The 23,913-nt window shown below is 37.5% G+C and overlaps 3 protein-coding genes and 1 non-coding gene across 4 annotated transcripts; all 4 read left to right on the top strand.

Moving 5' to 3' along the window:
* The first annotated feature begins 636 nt into the window (after nucleotides 1-636).
* LOC113527284 (dickkopf-related protein 3) lies at nucleotides 637-2,254 on the top strand. Its single transcript, XM_026914916.3, has 4 exons — nucleotides 637-1,012; nucleotides 1,509-1,683; nucleotides 1,792-1,993; nucleotides 2,107-2,254. Exons 1-4 carry the CDS (start codon nucleotides 836-838, stop codon nucleotides 2,165-2,167), a joined length of 615 nt encoding a protein of 204 aa, XP_026770717.2. The 5' UTR covers nucleotides 637-835; the 3' UTR covers nucleotides 2,168-2,254.
* A 2,239-nt stretch (nucleotides 2,255-4,493) lies between these two features.
* LOC113527760 (cytochrome c oxidase assembly protein COX19) lies at nucleotides 4,494-5,810 on the top strand. Its single transcript, XM_026915884.3, has 3 exons — nucleotides 4,494-4,678; nucleotides 4,804-4,915; nucleotides 5,606-5,810. Exons 1-3 carry the CDS (start codon nucleotides 4,525-4,527, stop codon nucleotides 5,691-5,693), a joined length of 354 nt encoding a protein of 117 aa, XP_026771685.3. The 5' UTR covers nucleotides 4,494-4,524; the 3' UTR covers nucleotides 5,694-5,810.
* A 145-nt stretch (nucleotides 5,811-5,955) lies between these two features.
* Nucleotides 5,956-9,305, top strand: LOC113527759 (solute carrier family 2, facilitated glucose transporter member 11). The gene has a single exon (XM_034309627.2). The coding sequence runs from the start codon at nucleotides 7,020-7,022 to the stop codon at nucleotides 8,532-8,534; it is 1,515 nt and encodes a 504-aa protein (XP_034165518.2). The 5' UTR covers nucleotides 5,956-7,019; the 3' UTR covers nucleotides 8,535-9,305.
* trnal-aag (transfer RNA leucine (anticodon AAG)) lies at nucleotides 6,599-6,680 on the top strand. The gene has a single exon. It is a non-coding gene; the product is annotated as a tRNA-Leu (tRNA).
* Nucleotides 9,306-23,913: the final 14,608 nt, after the last annotated feature.

Here is a 23,913-nt window from a genome sequence, read left to right as displayed (position 1 = left end):
AGTATTAAACTTCGTAATCTGATTTGATTTGCATTGTTAAAGAAGTAGTATCTTAAATCTGTAGGAATATAATACATTAATACAGATATCCTAAATACTAAAATAAAATGGGTGAGTAAAAAAACAGAAGCCTTCTGTCAATTTCTGTTGCCAGTCAGTGCTCCTGCTGCAGACTGCTGATCGCTGATGATAATTATGTTTACTGAGATCGCCAGGGTCGTCTGTGCAAAGCGCTTCTGCAAATTACTCCCAGCATGGGGCTGAAGGGGTCTATAGGGGGTCTGTGTAAGGGTTGAGGGGGACTGTTTGTCCAGAGGCAGGGGCTGAGGTCAACAGCAAGCAACCCTCTGCATACCTCTCCAAGCTCCAGGTCTCTATGAGCTGTTTGTCTGCCATTTAGAGCCTCACCCTGTGTATGCCTGTGAATGGAGGTGAGCTGCTTGCTTTGCCCCATTGTCAGAGCCTGTTATCTGTCCATTAGCCCAGACAACCTCATCCCTGCCCCCTCCTTTCACCTCTGCAGCTGATAAATTCACTACAGTCACCAAAGCATGGGGTGTTGAGGGGCGGTGCAAGCAATTTTGCTAATCCTGTAACTACTAATTGTCTCCTCCTATCCTATGGCTTTAACAAACACAAGCACAAGAGAATGAGTTGCTGCATCTGGGTATATAAGGTACAGGACATGTGCTGGTATACCACTGATGCCATGCAGAGAGAGCTCCACAGATAGGACTGACTGCCATTTGGTGACACTAACAACGACCAGGCATTTCTAGCTATTTTGGTATTCTCGCTTTATTCAGACTGTTTTGGACTTGTGTGAGCACTGAACATGAACACTACAGCAAGGTTCCTGCACATCCTGTTTGTGTGTATGTGTGTGTCGGCTGTTCAAGCGCGGATCTGGGCCTGGATGCTATCGATGCCATACAGCCCACCAGAAGAAGGACCTATAGGGCTGAGAGAAAGAGAGACAGAGACATCGCCTAACAGCCAAAAGGGTGATATGGTGAGTTGGTGTTTTCTATGTGTATTAAAAATTGTGACCAATCTGTGTTAATCTTTAAGCTGTACTAACCTATCCAAAGTTAATTTTAAAAACATGAAAACTGAAATTTGAACAAAATTGCCTTTTATGACAAGAACTGGCCCATACATACAGTATGGTATGTTAGCTTAGATTACAGTAAAGAATAGATTCAGATGAAAAATAGAACTTACTCATTATTAGCCACTCATAATATTTAAATGTTTGAAAACCAAATAATGGGACTGCAAATAGCTATTTGTTATTCAATAATTCTCAAATATACTGTAACTTAGATTATCATTGTAATTTTGTATTGCATAGCGAATAAGGTACATGTAGAGAAAAAAACTCTCAGCAAAAAAACGGTCTCCTTTGCATTCACTACTTAACCATAGTGAGCTCAGATGTTAAACAAGCTACAGTATTTGCATGGGGTTGCCTGAATTTGGTTCTAAATGTGTGCATCTGGTTGTAGGTGGCCTGTGACCATGATCGTGCCTGTGGAAAGGGTTTCTCCTGTGACCGCCACTTTGGCCTGTGTGTTCCCCTAAGACAAGAAGGGAAATATTGCCGGCGAGATGCCCAGTGTGTGCGAGGACTCAGCTGCATGTTCGGCAGATGCATCCGGAGCATTCCAGAAGGACAGGAAGGTAAGGGCAATGTTATTCTATGTGAAGTCAGTTAAAAGCACAGTGCGTGATGATTAGGAATTCAGCCTGTGTATATGTACCTAATGTCTATTGTTCTCATCATCTCAGGTGCCAGGTGTAAAGTAGACAAGGACTGTGGGGCTTCGATGTGTTGTGCCCGTCATCATGGTGAGAGGGTGTGTAAGCGTCGACTGGTACTGGGAGAGAGCTGCTTCGTGCCAGATGGAGGACTGGCATTTAGCATCAACCAGATCTGTCCATGTGATGAGGGCCTGCTGTGTCGTGGAAATGGTCAGCCACAAAAAAGAGAGTAAGTTTTCTTTTCCTTAATAAAGAATTCCTGTAGATTTCCTACTTCCATTATAAGGTGGATAAAGATGGCATTGTATGTCAGGGCTAACATCTTTTTTTATTGTCCTACAGGACGGAGTTTGCATACAATCCTGATTCAACCAGCTGGACCTGCCAGGTTCCAAAACACTGAGAGCGTCCTACTGTAAACCTAATTTATTGAACTCTTGTATATACTGCTTTTAAATTGTACATATAAATAAAGGGTTTATTCTTTCAAGCTGTCTTCAGAAAGTATTTATTTTCATTACATAATGAACTTTCTATTCTTGTTTTGCTTACCACACCTTTTTACCTTTTTAAAACAATTTACGCCACTATGATTTTAGAAGCGATATTACGGCACAAGCCAAGGTGTGGAAGCATAACACAATTATGTTGATTATGTATCATTCAATAGTCATGAAAAAATTCAATATGAGCACATCATATAGAATTTATAGCCTCTCACTTTCAGCCATCATAAAAAAGTAGACACTCCTAGTCGGGTAAAGCAAACTCAATATTGGCATATCAGTTATTGCCATTTTAAAACATGTATAACAGCATGCAACTATTAAACATTTATAGAATACCACAGCACTGTTGAATTGGTCAGAAGGTATTGATAAATTTTCTGTAACAGCAGTGCTGGCTGTGATTCTAATCACAGGTTTATATAAACTCACTCGCCCTAATATGTCTTGTATGGTGGACAGTCTACATAATGTAAGGCTACTAATAAACAGATTTTAAAATGTGCTGTTATTTAACAAAAAACAAACAAAACCATTGCTATGGTGAAGCTTTCTGTAACTAGACATTTATTTCCAGTGTAAGAGCTTTGTAACGGTCAGTAAGTTTTCCACCACTAGAGATTCTTCAGGACAGAAGACTGTGCACTTTCTCATTTCTCAATAACATGACAGGGAATTTTGTCTTATTAACTCTAAAAAAGAAAACTAACTCATCTGTAAGATGTAACATGATTAATGTAATTATAAATGGTTAAAAAGCATGACATCCCTTTCATTAATAAATTTAAAATTGTAATCTTTGACAAACTGTTGAAGCATAAGAGGAACAAAAGTTTTCGGAACATGATGTTATTGTAAAATAATCAACTCTGGGGTGGTAACACTAACTCTGCTTAGAGAAATGGTGCATCAGACCATCATATTATTGATTATGGTCCAATAAGAGCATGCCCTGTTGTGTTTTATTCCTTATATCAGGGATCTTCAATCTTATCCACAGGGGGCCGATGTGGCTGCAGTCTATTATTCCAGCCAAACTGGAATTTGATAGTTAACTGGAGACCAAGATGAACTGATTAAACAAGTGGAAAAGGTGTGGCTCCTGCTTGGTTACAATGAAAGCCTGCAGCCACACTTGCCCTTTGTGGATACAGCTGAAGACCCCTGCCTGAAATAACACACATATTTCCTGTGTTCTGCTTCTTCTTCTTCTTGGAGTTTTATGGCAGTTGACAAACCAATGTTAGGTGCATTCCTGCCACCTACTGGGCTGGATTGTGGAACATTGACGATAAGGGAGGAAAAAACTCTCTAAATCCTATTAAACAGTCATACTTTCTTTAGATATCTCAATAATGCATTATATATTTTATACTGATCCAAACCATTATGCAGCAGATTATTAAGTGATAAATTTCCTACTCCCATTTCTCTTCATTCTTCCAGCAGATAGGCCCTTTCTCTTTCAAAAGCATCACAATATAATACAACATGCTCAACAGTTTCTGCTGATCCACATTTACTGCAATTTCCAGATATGTGTTTCCTGATTTTATACAGAGAATAGTTTAAAACTGTAGTTTAAAGCCCAAGGTGAAGTCTAGCTATAATTGTATCTTCTCTCTGTTACCAAAATGTCTTCTTTTGCTACCAATCTGATTTTGAATATGAAATAGATGTCTTCTCCTTTCTTCCTTATCCCACACTTCCTGCCACTTTTCTTTTTAATTATTCTGATTAAAGCCTTGATTTCTGTATTACTTAATGGGATATTTATCTCTATATTAGAACATTTCAGAGCCTGCTTTGCCAGATGGTCTACCTCCTCATTTCCATCCACCCCCCACATTTGCTGGGACCCAAAGGAAAAATATCTTTATACCAAGTTTTTAACTCTGAACAAACTTAGAAGTGGTTCATACAGAATATCTTGTCTTGAAGATCTACCGGTTAATAGGCATGATAATGCAGAAAATGAGTCTGAGCAGATCAACACACTCAAAGATCCAGTATCCTCCATCCACTGAAAAAGACTTTTTTCCTCAGAGGTCATATCCAAATTACACCCTTGTGTAATTTTGTTTTCCTGTTTTCATTTTTTTTTTTTTTTTTTTTACTTTAAGAGGAATCATGGCCGTTTGGTTTACGGACAGCACAACGTGAGCAACGTGTAGCATGAACTCGTAAAAACATGGTGGCTTTTATTTTGAAGTGTGAAAACGGAAGCGGAAGCGATTGTTTCGGCGTGCTTCGAATGAGCTCCTGTCAAACAAAAGCGCTCAACTTTTCGGTTCAATGCAGTTTTAGCAGCAAAAAAAAATCAACAATGTCGACGGCAATGAATTTCGGCACAAAATCATTTAAACCACGACCTCCTGATAAAGGATCATTCCCTTTAGACCATTTCGGTAAGCTACGTAATGTATATAAATAGGAAAGTTCCGCACAATGCGTAGAGCTGAGCGCACTACGTCACCTTCATCATGTCACCTGTATATGATTAGTCTACGTCATGATGTGTTTGTGTTTACAGGTGAATGTAAAGAGTTCAAAGAGAAATTCATGCGCTGTCTCAGAAACAACAACTTTGACAACACTCTGTGCCGACTACAGTCCAAAGAGTACCTGGAGTGTAGAATGGACAAGTAAGATGGCTGGAGAGATGATTAGCTAAATAAAATGTCTACAGAAAATGTCTACAAGTTGTGTATTTACTTACTACGGAAGCCCTAAGAGGCCATGTATTCTTCTTCTTATTATTATTTCTTGTTTTCTCGTGATCACGAGTTAATTTTCTCCTGATCTCGACATAACAAGTTGCTTTCTCGTGATCATGACTTAATTTTTCAGTGTACTTGAAATAACATGATGTTATTTTTATTGTTCTGGATGACCAAATTCGTTTTTACTTTGATCAGAGTCTCACTCAAGCTGAAATAGCTTTATGTCTCTCAGTGACTGAGAAATTCCACATCAGTGTCCGACACCTGAGAAGGAGGCTGTCAGGTCTACGCCCCTCTCTCTTAATGCGGAGATAAAGTCCATCTCTACAGAGAGCGATTATTAAATTTATGCTGGCAATGGCGAAGGCGAAGAAGCCAATGTGCATGCAACACCAGTCCCATTCATAAGGAGCGAGATTTTCTCATGATAAAATTATGTTGTGAGAAAACAGCTATTTGTTACATCAAGATCACGAGGAAACAACTTTTGTTATCTTGAGTTCATGAGAAACTTAAGTCATGATCATGAGAAAACAAGACAGAAAAAAAAAATAATGCATGGCCTCTTAGGGCTTCCGTAACTTACAGATGTGTGTTTGTGTTTTTCTTCAGGCAGCTGATGGCGAAGGAGCCTCTAGAGAAGCTCGGCTTCAGGGACCTGATGGACCAGGACAAAGAGGAGAGCCGGGAGAAACCTTAACGAAAACAAAAGATGAAATGTATTATTATTTAAGTTGATATAAAGTGTGCCAACAGTGTGTAAATTGATCTAATGTATAAAAGTTATAAAATGTATAAAGATGTTTCCTATACTTTAGGGTTGTACATGTTTTTGGTTTTACCTTCACACTAGAGAGTGACAATTCATTTGTGTCTCTTGTAGTTTGTCTCTTGTGGGCAGGTTATTTTTAGTTCTGATGACAAACCGAGTTTACACGAGTCACTAGTAGCTAAGAAAACATTTCAGATGCAAGTGTGCAGGATGAATCAACAGTCACTAGTCTGACAGCAAGCTGCAGGTTATAAAAAAGGGAGTTTGTCAAGAGAAAAGCAACAAAACACAGTCAGTAGAAGGTCAGGGTGAAAGGGAGATTAGTAGCTAGTCATGACCAGCTTGCTATTGTTAGCCAACTCACCTTCACTGCGAACGACAGTGTTACTGCTGGTGGTGTTGGTATTGGCTGCAGATTTGATAATATCCTTGGTTTCAGTAAACGCTCGATCAGCACTCAGTTCTCCACTAACATGTATCGGTTAAAAATAGGTTGATGTCACTGGTACATCAGCCAACACTGCTATCCCTCTCATTTATTTCTCTTTTTTGCTCCACTTTCACTTCATTTTCAAATTTCTTGGACTTAGAGGCCCGTGAACTACGGCCCAATTAACCCTATGATTTATCTGTCACTGACTGTATTAGCTACATGCCACAAACCAGAGGCACTAACAAGCTCTGCTATTTCATTTCAAGCTTTTTTTTTTGTAATAAGTCTATACACATTTTGTGAGGCTCTAGCCTAGAGACTATAGAAAGCAAGATTATAAATCTATACGACGTCCGCAATAGTTAAAGTCAAAACAGTTATTTTGAAAGCTACGGTAGCAGGTAGCGTGGCCGAGCGGTCTAAGGCGCTGGATTAAGGCTCCAGTCTCTTCGGGGGCGTGGGTTCGAATCCCACCGCTGCCAACTTGTTTTGAAACAGTTTTTCTTGACACATAACCAAAATGATGAATGTAATTTAATGTATAATAAATGTAATTGACCGTTTTCGTACATAATAATATAATCTCTCGACTAGGACAGTAAAACATTAGAAAAGAGTGTCCCTCGTGACTGGTCTCTTATTTTGAAAACAATCCCCGTAAATTGGAAGTAATTTTGTGTCTTCCTTCACAACTCTTCAGAGAAGCCGGTTAAACGTCAGTTGGTATTCTGCCGAGGTCTTTGGAACAGCCTTTTCATTATATGTCAGTATTAGACTTGTGCTTGTAAATGATCTCTTATATATGTTTATGATTATTAAAAATGAATAGATCAATGAAGCATGATAAGGGTTGTTCTTTAACTCTTGCACTGACTGTGTGCTCTGCTGCTATTGGGGGAACTCTTCAGTATGGCTACAACTTGGCCATCGTCAATGCACCCACTACCTACATCCAGAAGTTTATTAATGAGACGTGTATGGAGAGGTGGGGCACAGCTCTGGAGTCCAATCAATTGGTCCTTATCTGGACCATCATAGTTTCTGCCTTTTCCCTTGGGGGACTGTTTGGGTCGCTGCTTGCTGGCCCAATGGCAATCCGATTTGGTCGCAGGCAAACCCTGTTGCTGAATAACTCATTCCTTTTGGTTAGTACACTCATGGTCCTGAGCAGTCGCTCAGCCAGATCGTTTGAGATGATCATCATTGCTCGTTTGCTTGTAGGAGTTAATGCGGGCGTGAGCATGAATGTCCAGCCTATGTATTTTGGGGAGAGTGCTCCTAAGGCCATGAGGGGTGCTGTCGCCTTTTCCTCTGCTGTTTTCACAGCCATGGGAATCCTGCTGGGACAGGTGACAGGTTTGACTGAACTGTTGGGGAGTGAGGCTCTCTGGCCGTATCTTCTAGCCAGCAATGCTGTTCCTGGCCTGCTCCAGCTGCTCACTCTGCCCTGGTTCCCGGAGAGCCCTCGCTACCTGCTCATCGACAGAGGCGATAGAGAGGCCTGCAGTCGTGCTCTTACCCGCCTGAGGGGCTGTAATGTGTCTGATGCTGAGATGGAGGAAATCCTGGAGGAGCAGAAAGCAGTCGGTGAGGCTCGAGCCAAATCACTGTGGGAACTACTGTCTGATAGTAGTCTTCGGCGTCAGCTGTGCATCGTCATGGTAGCCAGCAGTTCCATGATGCTCTGTGGGAACGACTCCATCTACTTCTATGCCTCATACATATTTCAGGAGGCAGGAATACCCATGGATAAGATCCAGTATGTTACCATTGGCACAGGTGCTTGTGAATTCACTGCAGCTCTAATTTGTAACTTACTGATTGAAAGACTGGGTCGCCGCTTGCTCATTGTTGTTGGGTATGTGCTCATGGCTGGCTGGGCAGCGGTGTTCACTCTGGCTCTGTCTCTGCAGGGTAAAGTGACTGGCATGCCGTACCTGGGCATGGTATGTGTCTTTGCTTACATCCTGAGCTTTGGCATGGGTCCTGCAGGGGTAACCGGGATACTGCCCACCGAGCTCTTCAACCAGATGGCTCGACCTGCAGCTTACATGATGGCCGGCTCCATGATGTGGCTCAACCTCTTCCTGATGGGAATGGTCTTTCCTTTCATAGTCAACAGTATGGGCCAGTTTTGTTTCATTCCTTTCTGTGCTGTGTGTGTGGTCTCATCCATATTCATCGGTCTTGTCTTACCTGAGACAAAAGGGAAGACTATAGCTGAAATCACTGCAGAGTTTGAGAAACGTAACACGAAGGCCTTATCTAATTCAACACAGGACCACTTACAGCTACAGGAATCTCAACATATTATCCATCTGAATTCTGATGATTGATAGAGTTCATACAAAGTGATTATACCATTATTTTACATTATTGTCCTTGCTGGCTTTGCAATATCACATGATATGAAATAAGAAATCTGTGTTATATCCCCTTTGTTGAATGTACAGTCATTTGTTTTGGGAAGACATTGGATTTTTCTAGCAGACACCATTTTTAATTTTTAAATCATTTCTGAGTCAGTTATTTACACCTGTGCATAATGAATTTGCTGCTTGATGGTAATCCCAGTGTCAGTGTCTGAATAAATCTAAATAGAGGACTTTAGGCATCTTAAAGTTTGCTAATTTCGCTGATGGCAGCTTGTGATAAAAACTGTGATTAAAAACTACTCAACAGTGTCTGCACAGAAACAAGAACCCATACCTCCAGTGACACAGACACTGGGTAGCCTGATTTTACTGACAATCAAATTATGTCAGATTTATTCTTTCTTCAAAATGCATGATTGTACCAAAAACAAACTATGCTGTCTCTGTATGTATGCGAGTTAATATTTTTGTAGGCCATGACTTATTTTTGACTGTGTATGCACTGATAAAAAACATTGTACAGGACAAGCTATTTATGACCTAATTTAAGTTTTAAAATGTAAAAGTTATATTTTTGTTGCAGTGTAAAGGGACTGAACGATATGTAATATGTTATTTCAAACTCTGAGATTCTCTTCCAATATTCAAATGCTACTACATTATTAATCATGGTGATCTATACATAAATTATAGTGCCTCCTTTATTAGAAATGATATGAATATATATATATATATATATATATATATATATATATATATATATATAAAAAAAAGTCCTGGTATTTGATTGTACTTGAAATGAACTATGCTGATGAAAATACTAGGCATGATTGTAATGCCTTCAAACAAACTGCACTTCTAGTCCTCAGTACTACTCAGTAGTTCTAGCTATTATATAAACACTACAGTGCATTTTTAATGCATAACTTATTTATTTCCAGAGCAAACTGTATTTATTTATAACTACTGTTGAAGCCAACTTTTTTGAGAGAGCTTTTTTTCTGTTTGTATGTTATGAAGACCAAGGCAATCATTTTAAACTGCATGTTGACAAACTTAGAACTGCATTACTTGTGCTATATTACCCTCCAATAGGTGGCACTGTATACCAAAGACACTCTAAGCTGTGCTCATGCACTGGGTTGACACTTTATCACTGCATACTGATTCTTGTCTCATGTGAACAAGGTCACTCTCAGCATGCCAGTTCATGGACAACAGATGACATGATAGCAGATGGAAAGAGTTCTGCTGTTCCTCCTGCGATTTTAAAACTGACCAACTGTTTCCATTCTACTCCCTGTATACAAAAATGTTATACTCATATCAAGCAGTGATGCAAATAAAGCCCTACATGTGTAATACATGATAATGTAATTGTTGAATCTTTTGAAAAGGATGTTTAGAATATTGCATTGAATGATTTCTCTTTTCTTAAATTTTCATTTCTGGGAGATTTTGGTCAAACTCAGGATACTATATTTAATTTTTTTTATTTAACAACACAGATTACAAAATACAAACTGCAGAAATTTTGCCAGACTTGCCAATTATATGCCAGACAAATATTTTCCATATGCTGCTGTCTTCAACCTGGTTCCTCTCGAACAGATGTGAGTGACACCTCAGTCTAAAAGGGAGACATAATGTAGAGTCAGTGGTGTCACAACATAATGGTATCAAAAAAGCATAGTGAGGCTTCATCCCATAATTGAGGAATCTGTCTGAAGGGTAGCAGAACACAGACAAAAGGATGAGGTATGAGCATTTCCTTCCACCATCAACAAACTACCACAATAAAGAAAAAAAAATTGTTCTTACCTTCAGATATCAATATTGGATTCTGTAACAATGGAATAACCTCGAGAGACACATGGACACCATGTCAAGAAGCACAGGTCATCTCAAACTGGCTCCATGAACATGAGAATGAACTCAGGGTACTTCATTGGCCTTACCAGTCACCAGCTCTGAATCCAAGAGAGCACCTTTGGGAGGTGGTAGAATGGCAGATTCAAAGCATGAATGTACAGACAAACGTGCAGCAATTATATGATGCAGTCACGTTAACATAAACCAGAATCTCAAAAGAATGTTTCCAACATATTCAGAAATCCGTGTCATGAAAAAATATATTTTTGTTCAGTGAATTCAGTATGTAGGTAACAAAATTTAATGGAAGTTAATCTTTTGATACAAATGACTGAAAACACTGAGAAATGCTTTTGGTGAAAATTGGGATGGTGTCATACTGAATACACAAGACCTTTTTATGTCATTTAATCATTCCTGTCTCCAGTAGTTTCAGCAATAAAGTTATACCAAGATAAAGAACATGATATCCTCTGAAATATGATGCTTTGGAGTTATTTTGCAGTGATGGCATCATGAATTCCGTTAAGTATCAGGGAGTTTTAACCCAAAACCTGGTTTCCTCTGCTAGAAGGTTTAGACTTGAAATGACAGAAAAGCTTAGACAGAAATGGTTGTGGGAAAACAAAATCAATGTTTTGCAGTGGCCATCTTAGTCTCTGGCTTTGAAGCCTATTGAAAACATGTGGAGATTGAAACATTGTGCATAGAAGAGTGGGACAAGATGTTCTGTAAATGTCTTCCATCCTTGTTAGCCATTACAGGAAGAGAGTTAGTGCTACAGTGCTTAGTGCTTAGTTTCTCTCCAAAGTAAGCCTCATCATATATTAACAGCAGTAATTTTGAAATCAGTGCAGAAAAAGAAAACTTTTTAGGTGTGAAATACTGTGTTTGAATAAATCTGGTGTCTCCATATGTTTTAGCTCAAATTATTTTGTTGTTTATTTTACATACATTCACTGTCCTCTTTATTAGGAACACCTGTACACGTGCACATTCATGTAGTTATCTAATCAGCCAATCATGTGGCAGCAGCACAATGCATAAATCATTCATGCAGATACAGGTCAAGAGCTTTGAGTGATGTTCACATCAAACATCAGAATGAAGTGTGATCTCTGTGACTTTGATCGTGGCATGGTTGTTGGTGCCAGATGGGCTGGTTTGTGTATTTCAGAAACCGCTGGTCTCCTGGATTTTCACACACAACCATCTTTAGAGTTTAACTTTATGCATTGTGCTGTTGCCACACGATTGCCTGATTGGATAACTGCATAAATGAGCAGGTGTACAAGTGTTCCTATTAAAGTGACTGGCATATCCATTGCTTGCTTGCATTAAGGGTGCAATTCTGGAGCCGACTGTAGACTGAGTCTGTGGCTATATGTCCTCTCTCCTTGCAAGTTTCAGTGCCTTAATGTAGCTCTGAAGGTGTTATTAGGAGTATTTTGGCATGATAATGACAGACATTACTCAGTGTTCTGTCAAGGAGAACACGGTGTGCCTCATGCCAGCTTTCAAGAGTTTTTTTATCAAAAAGCTCTAAAAAGAAGCTGGTGGCATTTTAATAAATAATATGTATTTTTGGAGAGTCTTTATGTTATTAGGGATACATTTAGGAGGGAAACATGTATGACGTCTTACATTATTGCATTTGTAAGATTTCTGACAAGAATGGACTGAAAGTTGTGCCTCAGAATTAAATGTAACTATCTGTAAGCTACAGACATGAAATGAATAGGACATTTAATCGTTGCAATAGGACAGCGATTACAGAAAATGTGCAACCATCCAGAAAATGGATCAAGTGGCTAAACTATGACTTGTGGTCATAAATAATGTAGTAAGTATTGTTTTACTTAAAAAAGGAGAGAAAACACACAACTTCACACACATTTTGATTTACAAATGATGTTTATTATGCTAGATAATAAATAACAATAAGCATAAAATATAACACCAATTGAAAGGTACTATGTTTCTTATATTACATATACAGTACATATATATATATATATATATATATATATATATATATATATATATATATATATATAACATTACACACTTAAAAATAAACTAAGAGGACGTCTTAAAAGAATGTCTAGTGTCTTTTTAATTGAAACATATAAAGAATAAATGATGGGGAAATATCCCAAATACAAACATTAAAAATACATAATACAGTGGTTGATGAAGGCTGTGACTTATGTACAAGTGAAGTTAATAATTATAAACGTCATCCATAAAGACAGATAACAGCTGCAAACACACCACACAGGGCATATTAATGCAGTAGCTGCAGGGTTTGTTCTGGCATTAGTTTTATTCTGGTTACTGGTTGTCAAAAGGCTAAAACTACATTTTATTATTGCTACACTTGAATTTAATTATGCAATTCTGAATACAAGGTCATCTGTTACTTATAAGATGCCCCAATATATATAACTAGGCATGAGGGAGAAAAGTCTTTTGTGGTAATGGTCTCTTTAAAAAGCACATAAACACACTGTAGCACAAGAAAAAAAGCAAGCAATAAAGCAAGATCAAGTAACACTAAAAATGATTATGTATCAAAACAATACCGCACACTGTGGGCACCAAACAATTAAACTCTTTTGCAACCTAATGCCCCTCTTCACATATTAAAATGCTAATCTTTATTACCACTCCTTTTTATATTTGCTCACAATATAAATCCTTCCCTATGTACGATTTGTATATGTCTTCAGTTAAAATGTTATATATATGTTGTCCTGTCTTTAAGATTCCTCATGCATTGCTCATTATTTTACATCATTATTTTCAAGCACAACCAGTTATGTCTACTTAAAATATGATATTGATTTTTTTTGCAGATAGTGAAGGGAGAGGTAGCTACAGCCAAGGGCAAAAGATTGAATCTCCTGTGATTTTGGAAAAAAGAGAAAACCATTTTAGAATTTATCTACAAAAATTGAATTGTAAGGTCAGCAAAATGAAATGCAGGAGTATCCTGCAACAAGACAACAACCCAAAACGTAAGGCAAAATCAACATAAATTTACTTTGAACTGAGGTTTTTACAAAAGATCTAAATGCTGCACAGAGGATATGATGACGCTGGAGGCAGTTATAAAGGCGAAAGGTGGACATGCAAAGGTTTGGTTTTGAATGCAAAGTTTTGAAAGATATCGTACACTATTTGAAATGTATTGGGATAATGAAGACATATCTATAAAACCAAACATACTAATTAAATTATCAACATCATTTTGTTGTAAAGATGCAAAATTTGCAAAAAAAAAAAAAAAAAGATGCAAAAAAGCATACATAATAAAGTTATAAAATGTACAGATAGAAAGTTAATGCAAATGTATATACATCAGAATATATGGTAAGCAGCACATACCCATATCTAGGATTACACACATTAGAGGAGACCAGAAGAAAAGGAGCAAAAAAATAAGAGTGCAATGTGATGTTACTTGTCATTGTTAATGGAGCTAACAAGCACACATGCCCACACAGACACAGCTAATACTTTCTGCCATCATTCCCTGTTAGATTGCCTACATAAAGCTTTATATGATCCCTTTGGAGCGGAGGACTCTACTGAATTTCCTTTCTAATTATAAAAAGGTGTGGAGTGTGTCACAAGGAGTGCATTTGTAAGAACCCACCTTGCCTCCTAATATCAGCAGCACTAACAGAGCGCTCAATGCAGGCACGCAGTCAGATCATCAGGTTGCTATGACATTGCTCGTAGACATGTGCTCTAAAATAACGGAGGCTATATCAGTGTGTTATTCAACTATGTTACACAGACACAGGATGAGTTAGAACATTCATTCGTTCATTCATTCATGGAAAACTGATAGTGGGATAAAACTCAGGACTGTAATGTGACAGGTTGAATTTTATCCTAAATTTTTATTTTCTCAAAGGATCCATGAAGCAATGAAGCATTTGAAATATGTCTGCTTCCATTAAATGATTGAAAAAGATATCAAGTAAAGTCCTTTAAGAAGATAATGAGGCCAGCATCCCTGACAATACATCTTTTCATATTTTAAATGTTTCCCCTCAAAGGATACTTTCTCTAATTAGTGACATAATATGCAGCTTTAAACCTGATAGGCTATTCACTTTAAAGTCCTAGCTCTACGCTTAGCACTGTCCTCATTTACATAAATTGGAAATGTGCAGACAGCTTCTCTGCCTTAGCTTCACTAATTAGATTCTCAAGTAGCTAGCAGTGTTGTTTCAGACTCAGTGTTGGTGAGGGGACAACAAATGTTTTTTTTTTTTTTTTTTTTTTTTTCCAGAAACAAGGCTTATATGGTCTGTTTTTGCCTCTCCACTTTTCCTGCCATGACCTGGTCATGTTGTGTTGATGTTGTTTGGGGAACAGGAGCACATTAGAGTGGGTCTGCAAAAAGCAGAAAATAAAAAAATGGTCTTCAGGTGGGAAACAGAGACAAATTAGTGACTGAAATATGGAAAGACTGATAGAAGAGAGTGATATATCTGAGAGAGAGAGAGAGAGAGAGCATATTAGAGTATTTTAGTAGCAATACCTTAAATCCAGAAAGATTTACATAACCAATTCATCCAAAATGTAGCCTTCTCATTTGATATGCATGTATACTCTGCCATCCACTGTAAGGGAAAAACATGCTGTGGAAAAGTATCCTTTATTTTTACAGTCCTTATATTTGTATACTTAACTATGTATTTTGTTATTTGCAGAGTCAGGTTTTTTAACCTCAAAACAGTATTGTCCCCTGTGATGTGTGATTAAACAGAAAATTGGCAGATTGGATGTTTGTGAATCACGCTAAATGTGACATATTGAAACAGATACATGGTATGTGTTGGTATAGCAACGGTGGCATCCGCAGTCACCGATATCTGCAGTGTTTTGTTTTTTATGCATCACTTACACAGTGGCAATTGGCCAATATTTTTGTGCTTGTTTTTTGGGTGAATGGTTGTATTTCATCCAAATACTTGACAGGAATATGTCAGTTGACATTTTATAATCACAAGTAATGAATACATTTGCAAGACAGTTAATCTAAAGTCTATGATGCTGTGTTTTTCCAGCATCCTGCAATAGAGCTAATGCAGATAAAAGACTATCATATAGTGATTTTTATTTTTTAAAACCCCAAAGGTGCAATAGTTTTGTGTAGATTCTTACGTGTGGAGGCTGTAACTGCAGGGTTGCTGGGATTGATTAGATCAGGTGGCATTGTGTTTGGAGGTCAGAGAAAAGTCACATTGGAAGCCTGAGGCTCCAATTCACTGATATTGTTCATGATGAGATAAATAATTATTAAGCCTTAAATGTCACCGGAGGCAGTTAGTATATAAATTTGGCATATTATAATATTATAACGCAATATTAGAAAGTATATATTATTGCATCTCCCTAAACTAAAGTTTACATTTTACAAGTAAATAAATCATATGGCCTATATTCAAAGTTACACCATCATCCACAACTAGACATTTTACTGAAATTGTTAAAACTTATTCCTTTCTCATTTACAGTTGTGCACAGACAATTATTCATAACGCTACCTGCACAGAAATGTGCTAAAAGTAGGGTAAATTATTTCTTTGGGGTCTCAGTGTAGAAAAGAGGAATATTGAGGAGAATGATATATAAAAAAGAGTTTCTGTGCTGACGAAAATTTACTGACAGTCATGCTTAAATAAAGAAGAAAATTAACTCTCTCTTCTTTTTTTGGCACTTTTGGTTTATTTCATTAAATTCATGAAGCTTCACTGTCTCCTTAACATTGTAGCCAGCCTGGCTAAATCCCTAAGATTAACAGTACAATGTAGTCCAGTGCACACACTCACTACCCACAATCCCTTAATTTATCTCCATTGAATGGTTACCCAGGGACGCTTATGAGAATCTGCTCCGCTCGGCCATCCATTTCCTCTGGAAGACAGAGGGAAGTGATGTTATAGATTGATCCACTTGAAGGACACCTAACAGTTATGTGAAAAGAAAAGGAAGTGCTAATTTACAACCCAGAGATTGCAGTACATCTCTGATATTAGATGTATCAGAGTGATGAAGGGGATGTGAAATAGTAGTCCTTTGCTTTTTACATGACTCAAGGCAATGGAATTAGCAGCTTAGAAGGAATGAAACATGGCTAATACTGTTTATTGTGTGACATTAAACTTTGTAAGGATTTCTAAGGATTAACTTTTTAAAGATTGATCACCTTTATAGCAACAAGACAAGTTAAACAAACAACACTAAAAAAGAAAAGCTTCTTAGCTTGAATTCGAGGTCTAATTTGGTTTACATTGTTTGGTGCTGGTCTGTTACTGGAATATCTGCTGGATGACTACCAAAACCTTATTGCTAAAGCTGCTCTTGCTCGTTGCTTGCTAACAATCAGCATGCATTATGTTGGTCATGCTGGCGACTTGTCAGGTAAAAATAAAGATGATTTCCCTGAGATTTATTCTATAACCTGACTCTTTATAGGTGACTGTCTCTTTAAATCTTGTGCTCTGCTGAACATTGGCTATTACCAGGGCCCTGAAAATGTTCATCTGAATTCACAGACTGTGGACAGACTGTGAGGCATTTGCACAGACTGCAAAGTGTTTATTAGGAAAATGATTAATGTATGAAGATTCTTCTCTGTAAGTCACGCTGCTGTCACGCTGGGTTCTGCATTCTCCTGGCAGCCTCATTAAACCTCTGCTGTGGGAAGCACATGGACTTTCGATGATCTGTCAGGAACAGACTTTTGTTGTATAAGGAAAATGTGGAATTATGTGTCATGGTCAAGTAATGCATTTTATTTCACACATTGAATAATAAATATACTAACAGAATGGAAGTAACTGGGAGCCAAATTACATCTTGAAGATCATTTTAAATGATCATATGTATTTAGATAATTGGCTAAAGGCATACAAAGCTGTTATATTGCCATAAATAATGGAAAATTTCTATCTAAAGGCAGATAAAAGCAGGCTACAGAACTGTTCAGTGAGCATTGAAACACCAAATCCTGGAAGCATTTTCCATTACATTGAATATGTAGCAAGGGAAAGAGCATAAAGGAAATAAAAGAGGAGCGACACAGCTGGTTTTAGTGCCTCACAGAGAGGGTTTTTTGTTGAGGACTACTCAGCCATCACATTTTGACAACTGTAATTAATCATTTTACAGCGAGGAAACATGATTAAAACAGCCACAATAGTTAATGATTGCAAAAGGCTTTTTTTTTTCTCACTTATTATGATACACAATAATAAGAATGATGGTCATTAATTGGTTACATTTGAAAGATTTGTGTCATGAATTCTGGGTTCCCAAATTTATCCACTGTATTCATGTTGCTCAGTGGTATTGTTCAATATCGACTGAGTGGAGGTGGAAATGATTTAGCACCTCTGGCATAATGGTTACAGAAGCGGATGCTCATCTCTCATTGACCTTTCACTGATTTCACCTACTGCATTTACATAATGCAAATGATTAGCTGAAATACATTATATACTATATTTTCTTAGCTATTTCATTTTAATTATGCATACACATAACATGAACCATAAAACACTACAGTATCTCAATTATTGTGACATTCTAAATGTAAGCATATCCAGACAACTACACTTTCTGACAGCATGGTTTAATATAGTATAGGGCTCACTGCATCACTCCTGAGGCAAAAGCACAGTGAGAATTAGATATTCACAGAAAGAGATTTTTTTTATTCAGAGTGTCTAACGTTTAGATGGAAAGCATGAAAATAAACCTACAATGGTGGAATATCATTAAAGATTAATGAATTGTATATGGGGGTGCTGGTATCCAAAGCTGATCTAGGGTAGAGAATATGAGTAATGGGGTAATTCTCACAAGAGCAGCTATAATTTCAAAAATTATTCAATGAGCACATAGTGTTATAGCCCATACAATTGAACAATATATAAATTTAATGTTTATGTTTACTGCATTATCAATTTGACTAAAGTTTTGGTTTTTTTCTGGGGTGATTTTGGAAGCTACCATAAAACATCTTAAAAAATTAAATACTTTTAAAAAGATTAAATACTGTATCTTGCTACAAAAATTAAATGACTCCAAATGAAATATTTTATTTATATTGAAAAGCATTTTTATTTCAAAACACGTTGTTATTACTGTAACACATTTCTTTTTTTCTCAAATATTCTTCATTTCTGTAACACTAAGTAACACTTCTGTAGCTCTATTAATCATCCATAAATTTAAAAATGTTCAATAATAAATAATAAAATACATCAGTGATACGTATATAGCTGCTTTCATGGGTATTACCCAGTAATTCTGAAATACAATCCAAGGGTTAGTTACCCTTCGGCACAGCTTGATTTAAGTGTCGATTAAGTGTGTGGATTAATTGATTTGAACACATTTAACCCAGAAACATGGTTAGAGATCATGGTTATCTATCAAAATTATCAAATATCACATTTAATTTAAATAGGATTGAAAGTGGGATGGCAGTTTTATGAAAGAGACAAGCTCTTTTGTCATTTCTAAAACTAGCAGAATGACTTAAATCCGCTTAAATTCCCACGTCTCTCGAACTGAGCACAGTCCAACTCTGAAATCCTCTGTCATCTTCTGGTGCTCTTGGTATAGGTTTCTTGCTCAACATTAGTATATAACCTTAGTACTCTCAAAAAAAATGCTTGCTCATTTAAGGCTATTTAAGATCATTTTTTCAATGTACTGTATTTATTAGTAGACATCTGAGGGACACATAATTGCATCATAAAATACACATGATGTATTAAAGCTGATTATGTTTAGGTCAGCAGGGTTATATCTTTTGCTTTTTCTATTTTTGGGGGGAAAATATAAAAAAACCCAGAAAAGATAGTACATTAGAAATGAGAAGAAACTTTCTTATTAAAATTTGCTAAAATTGGACTGGGTTCTCTTTTTAAAGGTTTGTTCCTTATGCCATCTCTAAGAGTTTTTCCTTGTCACTGTCTTCTCTGGCTTGCTCATTAGGGATCTAGATCTAGACCTAGATTTCTGTTCTTCCTGTGAATCATGTTACTTGAGAAAAGTTCCACTGCAGTGGAATTTTTATGAGGTCAACTGGGTTGACATATTAAAGTAGACAGTAAAACTGAGATTATTTTTGAACAATTGACCTACTTATTTCGTAAAAGTTTGTATTAACAATAAGAACATACATTGTATTTAATGTAACTCTAATCAACAATTCCATATACTCTCACCATTCCCTTCATTAGGAAAACCATTCTAATAATGGGTAGGACCCCACTTTGCTCTCAGAACAGCCTCAATTCTTTGGGACATAGATTCCAAAAGGTGAGATTTGTATCCATGTCAACATGATTGCATCACATAATTGCTGAAGATCTGTCAGCTGCACATTCATGCTGTGAATCTCACATTCTACCAAGACAAGACAGGACAAGTGACTTTATTGTCATTTCAACCATATACAGCTAGTTGGTACACAGTGAAACGAAACAACGCTCCTCCAGGACCAAGGTGCTACATAAAACAAAACACAGAACTACAGTAGACATTACATATATTTACATAAAGTGCACAGTGCAAACGTGCAGACGGCACAAGACAGTACAAAAACTATCAAAACAAGACAATGGGCATGGTGAGTTACAGTGCAGCGCTGACTAGCACACAGTACTAATAAAAAAATAAAAATAAAAAAAAAGAGTCTTATGTCAGTAGTGCAAAAGATTGACAAAATAAGTTGCTGAATATAAACATAAGGAGTAGCAGCCAGGTGGAGAGTATAAATATACAGTATATAATAAATATTTATAGCAGCAGAAATTGAATATAGGTGTGTGCAAAAATTGCAAAGAGGATGGGGAGATGCTCAGTTGAGTGTGTGTGTGTTTTTAGTCCAGTCTCTGAGTGTTGAGGAGTCTGATGGCTTGGGGGAAGAAACTGTTTCACAGTCTGGCCGTGAGGTCCCAAATTCTTCAGTACCATTTGCCAGACAGCAGGAGGGTGAAGAGTTTATGTGAGGGGTGTGTGGGGTCATCCACAATGCTGATGGCTTTGCGGATGCAGCGTGTGGTGTAAATGTCTGTGATGAAGGGTAGAGAGACCCCGATGATCTTCTCAGCTGTCCTCACTATCCACTACAGGCTCTTGTGATCTGAGATGGTGCAATTCCCAAACCAGGCAGTGATGCAGCTGCTCAGGATGCTCTTGATAGTCCCTCTGTAGAACATGGTGAGGATGGGGGGTGAGAAATGGGCTTTCCTCAGCTTTCCCAGGAAGTAGAGACACTGCTGGGCTTTATTTGTTATGGAGCTGGTGTTGAGGGACCAGGTGAGGTCCTCCGCCAGGTGAACACCAAGAAATTTGGTGCTCAACTTTGAAGAGTTGGGCTAAAAACAAAAATAGCACCATTTTGGATCCGGAGCGGCCGCTGAGTGCTACTGCGACGCCGACATCTTAGGTTTTTCACACACCCTAAAGGTGCTATTGGATTGAGATCTAGTGACTGGCCACTGAAGTACACTGAGCTCAATGCTCATGGAACCAGTTTGGGACGATTTGTGATTTTTGACATGGTGCATTATCATCCTGGAAGTAGCCATTATAAGATGTGTAAATTGTAGCCATAATGGGATAGCACTAAAGTTAAGAGGTTATAGAACCATCTGAAAAGATAATGGTATATCTCAGCAGGAGGAACAAGCAGAGATGACACATCACTCCTAAGGCACGGTCTAATTTCCAAGTTTCATTTCCAAGAAATGGGTCTCTCAATGTTTATAACCAAAATCATTATAGTAATCAACAACCTGAGATAATGTTTTAATAATAATCTCATGCCGTTATTGCCTAATGGCCTAAAAAAACCTCTCTATTTGACTGAAGAAGGTCTATAATGAAGAAGGTCTATAATGGCTAAGATGTCTATTGGCATGACTATCTTTCTCCCTGGTGGCATTTTTGCCAAACGCCCCCAGCACATACACCCACCAGGTGCATGTGTGATATCAACTTAGCCATATAAATCTCTGAGTGTGTGGGAGTAAAAGAGGAAAAGCAATTAGAGTGTAATTAGAGCAATGTGTAAGCTATGATACATTGATTGTTCCAGTTTAACTCAACAGGCTGCAAGGAAACAAGTTAGAAGGTCTCACCGTGAAGAGAATGTGAAGCCACGATTTAAGACAGTAGGCTCACAGTGTGCTCTAAATGTGCATAACATGCACACTGACCTTCTCCCATCTTCATTTGCCCTCTAAAACTTGGGTTTCTTGGCAGAAAGACAGACAAGAGTAAAAGTACTAACAAGAACGAAGAGTAATCAGTGTCTAAGAGTGAGTAGTATCAAATAGTATAACTGTTTACTGAGCAAGAAAAAAAGAACTGTAGCAAAAAATAAAAGACCCTAATTGCTTTCTTCCAGTTGCTTTCTTTCTGAGATTTTCTTTTATAGATCCTAACTAGCCCAGCCTGAAAAGCTCATGAAATGCTGTCCTACTATCATTAATTGTATGTGTGTGCTTGCAGGTTGCAATGCCTGCCTCTCCCTCTCTCTCTCTCTCTCTCTCTCTCTCTTTCTTTCTTTTTCAGTCTCCCACTCACAAGTGTTTCAATTAATGAAACTGAATTGCAGGAGCTGTAGATAATGCTCTGGCAAGGCTTAGCCTTTCATAACTGATCACCCGCATAACCAGCACAGTGCATGTTTATTGAAATCATCACCAAGCCACCACTAACAAGCTTAAACCAGCTCAATAAGCTGCCATTTTAACTGTACAACAAACAAGAAATGTAGCTATTACAATTCAATTTAAGAATATGAGAACTGGCAATTCAAACTCTGTTTTATAGTCAGTGTCTGCTAATAATAAGCCCACTGGCCAAGAAAGCAAGCTCTGGAGTGCAGCTTTGCGGTTACATCTGTAATCTTTACAATTATCTGTGTTTCAAGATGGTTTTTCTCCCAGTTTAGTCATATGCACCCTTTCTGATATGTGTGAGGTCATGTGTGGTGTGTGTATAAAGCCTTCAGCTGGATCTTTTCGAACTATTATTCACACAGCGTTATTGAAGGTATCAGTAGAAAACAAACTATTTTACAGCATGATGGTAATGTGATCATCGGCTTCTATGTAGACCATGCAAAAATAATGTAGTCCATTATTTTCCTTGAGTTACAATGACAGTGGAATAGTAGGGACCATACTGGACCCTTTTCGTGAATTAATTGATTCCTAACACAAATGAGGTGTAGAGAAATCCTCATTCAATTAGAGCAACACATTAAATTATGCAGAACTGAGCCTGGTAGATGTAGGCAAAATCACTGAACTACCCTGCCATTATCATTAGCGTTAAGATATACACATGCTCAATTAAAAATTATATTCCTAAAACATGCTTTCTTGTTGACTGGACAGATATCTGACAGCTCATTTGAAACCAATCCGACTCATCTGATACCTGATTGTGAGGAAAGCTCTAATTAGCCCCATATTCTATGATACTACATTGTCTCAATAGACAGTTAAAAAAAATTCAGCAGTTGATTATGATTTGTTGAAAGAGGGTGTTTTTAAAATAAAAAAAATAAATAATAAAAAAAAGATGATCCAGACAGCATGATTGCAGATGTCTTGGACACCATGATGTGACTAATTCCTTTCTTAGAAACTACATAACAGGGCACTTTTATATAACCACATTTATTATTCATTTCTCTCGGATTATTTATCTTTACTTAGATAATTTATTGTGCACTTTTAAAAGTGTGAGCCTTTTAGCATGAATTGATAATGTTTTTCCCTAATCAAGAAGCCAGACATTAGTATTCCAAATGCAAGTAAACTCCCAGGTTCCATGGCCTTATGGCTGAGGTGAAGCATTGCCAGGCTGGAGACAGAGAGGTGTAGCAGGAGAGAATAAAGGTCAAGGAGCTCTGTGACTGCTCTGACAACTCTATTTCTTTCTCTCTTTCAAACACACACACTTTGTTGTCTTTATTCATTTTATAGTCTTATCACAACATTTGCCCACACATTTCCATTTCCCCTTCTCTCAGGTCATAGAGTCTGTTGTCTCTTAAAATCTTAGATAACTCCCATGTCAAAACAGGAATATTTTTGGATAATAAAAGACCTGCTTATGGGGAGGAATGCAATAAAGCACTAGGCTTCGTTGGGATTTTTCAGTGGGAAAAATAAATGTCACTGTTGAGGAACCTGATGAAATATGTGGGAATAATCAGCAGGAGGCAGATGGGTGTTTACATGTTTAATAGTGGCTTAATAAAGACTTTATAAAGTGATAAAGTGATAAATTTGTTTGCATGTTTAATAATGGTTGATAACAGCAGACAAAATCCAGCAGAGAGTTTAAGGCATACAAATCCACACTGAAAAAATGGTAGGAATAAGAGGTCAATCAGGAGAAAACACAA

The sequence above is a fragment of the Pangasianodon hypophthalmus genome, chromosome 12 (genome assembly GCF_027358585.1).
Source record: "Pangasianodon hypophthalmus isolate fPanHyp1 chromosome 12, fPanHyp1.pri, whole genome shotgun sequence".
NCBI lineage: Eukaryota > Metazoa > Chordata > Actinopteri > Siluriformes > Pangasiidae > Pangasianodon > Pangasianodon hypophthalmus.
The sequence above is the reverse complement of the archived record's forward strand: the minus strand, read 5'-3'. Positions and strand labels throughout refer to the sequence as shown.